Raw genomic sequence first — 8,953 nt, 5'->3', positions numbered from 1 at the left:
TCTTCTCTCTCTCTTTTTATTTAAAGCAAATGGTCTTAAGATTGTAATAATTCGTTATAATACCAAAAAGAGCATTAAAATGAACCTTACGTTGACACACTACTAAGTTAACTGTCAAATGCAACTTGATCTTTCTCAGAGTCTGCATTATATTTTAGTGTGCAGTCTTAAAACTTTATGCCTTTTTAACCCCTGCTGGAAGACCACTTTGCATCCCATAGGAATTTAAAAAAACAGTTTCAACAGACAAGAGCAAACACTACACGATAGCACTTTTTTGACCATTACATTTGTTTATTTGAACACTGACATTATACTGAATGCAATATATAATACTGAGGCATCAATTGGATCACACATTTTGGCCACTGCTCAGTTTTGTAGCAGTTTTTTTTTTTTTAGAGGCAGGCTCCCCCCCAAAGCAAAAAAAAAAATCTAACCTGAAATTATGAAAATAAACAGTTCTGAACAACTTTTCGTAAACTATCAAATATTTCAATTACTATACTTGAGGGTTAAACCTGCTAGTTCCAGTATTGAAAGCACGACTAGTGTTACTCCTGACAGCCCTAAAGAGCAACTACTTTATTTTTGCAGCTTTTTTTCCTTCTCAAATTCAGCGATTTGACTGAAAATGTCCAACAAATTGGAAGGGATATCTTTTTTCAGGGATCCACCAGAAGATTTCCTGCCATCATCTTTATCATGACTATTTCTCTCTCCTCTATCCATCTTCTCATTCCCGCCTCGTTCTGATTCACTACGATCTCTGCCTTGCGAAGAAAATTCCTTAGAGTAGCGGTCAGATTTTTGGGAATATTCGGACTGGGTTGAGGAGGATGAATCCCTCCTGTTTCTGGCACATTCAGAGATGCTCTGAGTCCTGTGTTGATCTCTAACCTCGCCGTTCACATTGGGACGTCCCGGTCTAGACGTTTCCGACTGGGCTCCATGTTTGAGGTTCTCCAGACTTCTGTCAATAGCATCATCTAACCTACCTCTGCCATCTTCACATCGGCTTTTTTCCCAAGACTGTTCTCCTTCGCTGATGAGTTTGCTTATGGATTGTTTCTGGTCGATGTAGGAAGCGGAGGTGTTGGCAGGAGCGGGAAACCACTCTATGTCATCATCTGCCATTTTATCGCTACAAGACGACGCTCTCCGCTTGTGTTTCTTACTGCCGTGAGATGAGCGCCGGCGCTTGTGTTTCCGTTTCTTCGACTTTTTACGACTCGTTGAAGAGTCGTCGTCGCTTGAAGTTGAAGACGTATCTGAGGATGTAGAGGAAGAGGTCGACCGCTTCCTTTTCTTCTTCATTCTACATGAAAGCAAACATCACGCTGAAACTTGCAAGACATTGTTAGCCCCGTCAAAAAATGGGGCGTCAGCAATGATTAAAACCATAAAATAGAGGAGTTCTTACCTTTTTTGATGGAAGAAGTACTTTTCAATGGTCACATACACAATGCAAAGTTTTGGCACTGACAAACCATTTTTAAATCAGGGCTAGGCGATATAGTTTAACTCTTTCCCTGCCATTGAAAGAATTTTCCGTCTTTCTGTGTCTTCACTACCATATGGTAGGAGGTGCTATTACACATCTTCTGAACGAGTACTGAATCTCCAGATCAAGACACGGTGAAACAGCAGCAGAAATAAGTGATCGTATGTAAGCAGATGCATTTGAAAACAACGCAAAGGGGTTTATTATTTTGTGTATTTGTTGCAATGCAATGTGTTTTTACATGGTTTAAGGTTCAAAAATCACATTATTTTCCACATACTGTACATTATTGTTTCTCCTCTATGCCCCGCCTTTCTGAAACACGATTTTTACAAAGCTCATCGGTCTGAAAAGCGTGGTGTGCTCTGATTGGCCAGCTATCCAGTGCGTTGTGACTGGCCGAACACCTCAAGCATGACTGAAATGTTACACCCCTTACCATATTTGGAAACACAGAGCGACAACAATACTACAGCGAGAGAAAAAAAAGTTCTAAAAGCCTTTCTTTGCGTATACATTTGGGCGGTGTTACACAAATGGTCCAACACAGTGACGTAGATTTGTGGGGGTGTGTTTAAACGAGGCGTTTTAGGAGGGCGTGGACGAGTCTTAACTTTTATAAAGAATATCTCTTTGGGTTTGAGACTTTAGTCTTTGCAACTTTATAGATCTTATATATGGACGAACAGCTTGTAACACTCCAAAGACAAAGAAAAACTTAAAATCGCATCATATGACCCCTTTAAACAGCATATAAATTAAAACTGCCTAACGTTGCCAAATGAAATGTCGATCCAGGAAGTGCTTTAGGACTGTGAAGCTTTAGGGGTGTTGATGGAAGCGATCTACTCCATCTGTTTTGATCAATGTGCTGAATCCGATCTGGAGGAACTCTTCGACAAAAACTTCATTTTCTCAGCTTTTCGTTTAAAATGTTTTAATTAAACTTTCTCAGTGTTTTATCAAGTGTTGATAAAAAAATAATTCAAACAGTTCTGAAACAACTTCAAAATGACCACATTTCCATTTTTGGGAAAACTATCCCTTTAAAGGGCACCTATTATACAAAATTCACTTTTATAGGTTATCATAAATGTGTGTTGGCAGTGTGTGTTCACAACCACCCTATATTGATAAAAATCCACCTGCTCATTTTCTTTTAATCCCCATAAATCATAAGCAGTGTCTCAGAACAAGCCGTTTGCAGAATCCGTACAATGTGATGTCACATTTTACAAGCCCCACCCACAACTGTTGACAGACACTGCTGTATTAGCAGAGACCCCGCCCTGAGTGAGCCGCACACAATCTGCCATGTTTATCTTCACGCTAGAGGATTTAAAAGCAGCATTCAAGTAAGAAATGTCTTCTTATTAAAGCTATAGACCAAACTCGGTCCTGGGGGGCCGTGTCCTGCAGAGTTTAGCTCCAACTTGCCTCAACACACCTGCCTGGAAGTTTCAAGTATGCCTAATAAGACCCTGAGTAGCTGGTTCAGGTGAGTTTGATTAGGGTTGGAGCTAAACTCAGCAGGACACCGGTCCTCCAGGACCGAGTTTGGTGACCCCCTGCTATAGATGTAATTCAGTCCAGAGCAGTGAGTGATTTTCTGCTTTTATTTTATTGTTTGGCTCATATTAACAGCGTAGACAGCGGTATAGGTACTGTATTACAATGCTGTCACTTAAGATCTAATATAAACATGCGATTTCCTTCCCAGCTGTTTACTTTCACAGACGTAATTGACTGTGTTTATAACTTATAAACTTCTTTGTATTTGACAGTTTAAGCACAAGACATGAAAGAGAACTTAGTGTAGTACTCCCATGCCATGTGACAGCCGCTTTCTGTGCGTGTGCTTCAGATGTGTGCGCTCAGAAAACCGTATATCACAAGTTTAAACTGATATTGCTTTAAAATGCATACATTTCAGCGCAACAGGCATGATAAACAAAACCAAACAAATGTTTTTAGCAGAATGTCTGATATACCAGCCGTAAAGGCACATTCCTATTCTAGAAAAGGGGCGGGGAGCATCAGCTCATTTGCATTTAAAGAGACATGCAAGTTAAAAAATGTGTTTCCGCTTCCACTCAAAAAAGGCATTTTCAAAATGAAATAATAGGGTTATTGTGAGCTGAAACTTCATAGACACATTCTGGGGACATCCGAGACATCTTGTAAAAAGGGGCATAATAGGTGCCCTTTAACATTATATCCCCAGAATAATCATGGTGAATATACTGTGAATATTCAGTATATTGCCCAGCCCTAATTTAAATGTTGGACTGAATGACCTAAATTATCGCTTAACGGGACATAGATGTCACCCCTTGAATTTCAACAACTGACATTGCTATGCATTACATAACTATATAGATCTAATGTAAATTCAGTTGTTAAGGCCTGTTCACACCAAGAACGATAACTAAATCATCCTGTTTATTATAAAAACGGTTGTTATGTCACCTGTCGTTTTAAATGCTCAAGCTCTTTAAAATAAGATGCATTCTGATTGGCTCTCAATGTTTACATCATTAATCAGATGGAGAAAAAGTGATTCCAAAAATCATAATTCCTTCCATACTTTATCATCCTTGGTGTGACCCTACTGTGTGTACAGAACAACAGTATTTAGATGCAGTGTGTATGTGACCAAATATGTGCTTAAGAGGAATAACATCGTGAATGAATATGGTGGCGATGACGTTACCTTTTCTCTTCTTTTAGGATCTTACGCAATTTCTCTGCACTTGTCTCCACGGTCTTAGTTTTTTCCTGCTCTTTGGCAGCTTCCTGCTCTTTCAATTCAAGCGATTTCTTTAAAGCAGTTCATTGACAGGGTAAAATTGGAACAATTTTCAGGAAATTAATCAAGCATGCATGCGTGCAGGCATCCAGCACGAGCAATTTTGCACAAGTGCCGTTTTCACACCCCAGGATGTTAAGCAAAGACAAAATGCGAGAAAACATTTTATATTTAGCAATGATCGGGAGATGCAGTTACCATCGTACCAGGAACAGAATACAAACCAAAGGTGGTGGGGTTTCATTTCCACATGGGGCATTTATGTCAACCCAGTGCAATCAGAGTTAAAGGTCCCATCAGTCAGGTTTCACAGGTCCAAGATCAGATAGACACATAAATGACAAAAATACTTCATCAGTACTGCAATACTCGACAGTTAAAATGAACGTCTTGATAAAGAAAAAATGCAGTCTATCAGTGTACCAAAAATGAAAATTTGCTAAAAATGTACACACCCTCAGGCCATCTGAGATGTAGATGAGTTTGTTTCTTCATTATATTCTTTCATATTTGACAAACTGGACCTTTATTATGATGGTTGCCAAGGTGTTCTTGAAGACTGATGGGTTATAAAAGGATATTGCTGTTGTTAGGGCATTGCAACGTGGCTGGTATGGTGTTTTGGTAGCTGCTCAAGCATTACAATTGGTTATTTATAGGTGATTTCTAGGGTGTTTTGGGTGATTGCACAAGTCTTGCACTTAAATAGCAAGGTTTAACTATAATAAACTGTATGAGTGAACATCTCTGCTATTTCTAGAAGTGAACAGTAAGAAACAAAACAAACATGACACACATACGGGAACATTCTTAACCGGAATAATCAGCTTAAATATAATGTGCATGTAAATGTCAGGTGACAGACAGGTTGGTTGTATTCATTCGGTGTCCTTTGGTTTGCTTTTTTATTCTCAAAAACGGCTGTAGCATTACATCACTTGCTCACCAATGGATGTGGATGGGTGCCGTCAGAATGAGAGTCAAAACAGCTGATAAAAACATCACAATAATCCACACCACTCCAGTCCATCAGTTAATGTCTTCAGAAGAGATCTGTGCTTTTTTCTCTACTGATTCAGATGAAATTACTTTTTCACTGGAGGAAGTGTCATGTATCATTTGGCCTTTATTATGGATTTGTTTCTTACAAACACGCATCTTTTGGCTTCACAAGATGTTAATTGCTGGACTGGAGAGGTGTGGATTACTTGTGGATTATTGTGATGTTTTTATCAGCTGTTTGGACTCTCATTCTGACGGCACCCATTCACATTCATTGGTGAGCAAGTGATGTAAAGCTGCATTTCTCCAAATCTGATGAAGAAACAAATTCATCTACATCTCGGATAGCATGAGGATGAGTAAACCGTCAGCAAAGTGTCATTTTTGGGTGAACTATTCCTTTAACACAAGACTGTATCTAGTTACCCGTAACACTGGAAGATAATATTCTGAGAAAATCTGCAGTGGTGGCCAACCATGTATTCATGACAGACAGGTTTATCTAGCTCACCTGGATGCGTAGCTGAAGTTTCGCCAGGGCTTCTGCTGCCCCTTGAAATGTGTTATCTAATAAAATGGCTCTTTTGTAGAGACCCTCAGCAGTCACCAACTTTTCTTCCTCTTCAAGTCTATGCAAAAAAAACAAAAAACAAAACAGAGCTCCATCAAAACTCATTTTGAGTTTAAGGCATACCGAAATTATTACAAAATCCAGTGCTCAAAGAACGCTAAATATGCTGTACCACAGCCTACACACCTCCACACAACAACTGAATTCAATATTAATGCAGTGAGTCTTCCTATCTACATAGTCTATATTCATATTTGACAAACTGGACCTTTATTATGATGGTTGCCAAGGTGTTCTTGAAGACTGATGGGTTATAAAAGGATATTGCTGTTGTTAGGGCATTGCAACGTGGCTGGTATGGTGTTTTGGTAGCTGCTCAAGCATTACAATTGGTTATTTATAGGTGATTTCTAGGGTGTTTTGGGTGATTGCACAAGTCTTGCACTTAAATAGCAAGGTTTAACTATAATAAACTGTATGAGTGAACATCTCTGCTATTTCTAGAAGTGAACAGTAAGAAACAAAACAAACATGACACACATACGGGAACATTCTTAACTGGAATAATCAGCTTAAATATAATGTGCATGTAAATGTCAGGTGACAGACAGGTTGGTTGTATTCATTCGGTGTCCTTTGGTTTGCTTTTTTATTCTCAAAAACGGCCAGCCACTAACTCGAATTTCACGAATCATCAAGGAGCACGGTTTTGGCTAAAAATCGTCTTTACTGCCCTACTGAAGAAAAAGTCACCTACATCTTGGATGGCCTGTGGGTGAGTAAATCAACAGCAAATTTAAATTTTGGGGTGAACGATCTTTTTAAGTATATTTTAAAAGGCAGGTCACACAAAAAAGGATGTCACAATATTGGATCTGATCAGTAAGCCAGCAATGTAAATGCAGCTAAAATCATGGTAAAATAAAGCAATAAGCACCGTGAAGCCGGGGTTTACAGTGAATTTATAACAGCTAAGGGGCGTTGTTAGGCACGACGCAAAGCTGTTATAAATTCACAGTAAACCACGGCTTCACGGGGTTTATTGCTTTTATAAAACGGTTATTCCATATACGTAGTAAGGTTTCACAGAATAAAACAGAGCAACTAAAGTGTAATGATATTAATAAAAACAGTATTCTTCCACCAAACAATGTAGTTCCTCAGAAACAGTTGTAGTTCCAACAAAGTGGTTGCCGAGCACCACACAAACGTAAACAAAGGTGTATGTTTGTAGAGTATTTTACAACAGCTTCGAACGTGGCTCAACCAATCAGAATCAAGGACCGTAATGCATAACTTCAAGGCATTTCTTGTGTACTTCTTCTGTTATTTTTTGTCACACGCAAGTATGAAACTAATCTCCAATGAAGAACTAGAAGTAGCAACACTATTTCTCGATGACGTACTGTCCTCCTCTTTCCACTAGTGTCTGGCAGAGGTATTTTTTGGCGTTCCTGTGCGTGGGGCAGTTCTCCAAGGCCAGTTCAAAGTCCTCGATAGCTTTCATCAAGCTTCCTTTGGTTGCATATCTACAATCAAATAAAACAAGACTCAGTAATTATGTACCAAAGTACAACAATAAACATACAAATATATCTCTTCACATGAACATGGTTTTATCGTGACTCACAGAGCTCCACGTGCCACAAGAGCTTCCACGTTGTTTGTGTCGATCTCTAAGGCTTTGTTGTACTCATTCATTGCTTCGACATAACGCCTCGATTTGAAATGGCCAACGCCAACTTTAACACTGCAATGATAAGAAGAAATGACAGTCGCTACTAGATTATCAGTGTCGGGGGTGACACATTACAAGTAATGTAAGCTACATAATGGTGTTGTCACGGTACCAATACCAGTGAAAATCCACGGTTCTCGGTACCAATTTCGGTACCAAAGCAAAACACAAAAACATGCTAATTCAAAAATTTGACTATACTTTAATTTAATCCAAACTGTGTACATGTTTAATTTTAAAGGGCTTTCGAAAACCTAGAGTTATTCAGCCAAGAATAACAACTAAGTTAGCTAAAATAAAAAGCCCAGAACTGCTTTTCTGACTGATATGACACAAACAACGCTAACCATTTGTACATTCTCTAACACGCATATTTTAGATTCACAATTCATTTAAAAGCCTCTGGTGTGTAAAAATAGTAAATATCATCATGTCCTCCTGTTTTTTTTTACCCTAATAAAAGTTATAGGAGCATTAAATGGTTAATAAAGAAACGTCATTCTAATGCTCATTATATTAGCCGCGCATATGCTAATGATTAACAACTCTAATAAAAGCGATGTTCATTTCAATCCGACATTCAAATTAAAATATTGAATAATATTCATAACAGAAGCGGTGTTTCCCCACAGACTTGCACTCTATTTATGGTGGAATATATATGCAAACTCATTCTCTGCCAGCAGGAGGCGCTTGTAGAGCGGGAGACATAGAGGTTTCCCCGATAACGGCTGTAATCAAATAAGCGCTGTGCTCACAAACGCTGCTTTATCAGACATTACAGGCAAGATGAAATGAAAATGACATCCATAATTTTCTGAAGACAGTCGGTTTCAACGAAGTCAAAGCATTTTGGAAAATCTATTTGTGGTGGTCAGTTTTGATACTGTGGCGGGCCGCCACAAATAAGTCAATGTATGGGAAACACAGTTTGCATAGTTTGATGTGTTTCCTCATTTTGATGTCACCATGTCTCAGTGCTTTTATGAAGAGAGAGCATCTGTCTGCGCACCTTTCGGGTAGCGCATCAAGAACCGGGTTGATCGGGTACTAGGTACCACCGATACTTAAAAAAACCTGGTACTGCAACGTTTTCATTTTTTTAGTACCGACTTGGTGCCGAAGTACCGGGTCTTTTGACAACACTAATACGAAATCAGATTACTTTTTTAAAGTAACTAGTAATACGTAATCAGATTACTTTTTTAAAGTAACTAGTAATACGTAATCAGATTACTTTTTTAAAGTAACTAGTAATACGTAATCAGATTACTTTTTTAAAGTAACTAGTAATACGTAATCAGATTACTTTTTTAAAGTAACTAGTAA

General features: G+C 38.6%; 1 protein-coding gene across 2 annotated transcripts in view; it reads right to left on the bottom strand.

The window, feature by feature from the left end:
- Positions 1-273: 273 nt before the first annotated feature.
- Positions 274-8,953, bottom strand: part of ttc14 (tetratricopeptide repeat domain 14) — a 15,930-nt gene continuing 7,250 nt past the window's right edge. For both annotated transcript variants that reach the window (XM_016256224.1, XM_016256225.1), the window contains exons 8-12: positions 7,517-7,636; positions 7,293-7,415; positions 5,827-5,944; positions 4,218-4,324; positions 274-1,318 (exon numbers count right to left, since the gene is read on the bottom strand). In XM_016256224.1, the coding sequence (XP_016111710.1) occupies positions 586-1,318; positions 4,218-4,324; positions 5,827-5,944; positions 7,293-7,415; positions 7,517-7,636 (1,201 nt within the window). In that variant the 3' untranslated portion in view covers positions 274-585. The remainder of the gene's footprint in view (positions 1,319-4,217; positions 4,325-5,826; positions 5,945-7,292; positions 7,416-7,516; positions 7,637-8,953) is intronic.

Source organism: Sinocyclocheilus grahami, unplaced genomic scaffold (genome assembly GCF_001515645.1).
Source record: "Sinocyclocheilus grahami isolate Dianchi unplaced genomic scaffold, SAMN03320097.WGS_v1.1 scaffold1407.1, whole genome shotgun sequence".
Classification (NCBI taxonomy): domain Eukaryota; kingdom Metazoa; phylum Chordata; class Actinopteri; order Cypriniformes; family Cyprinidae; genus Sinocyclocheilus; species Sinocyclocheilus grahami.
This window is presented reverse-complemented; position numbering and strand designations above follow the sequence as displayed.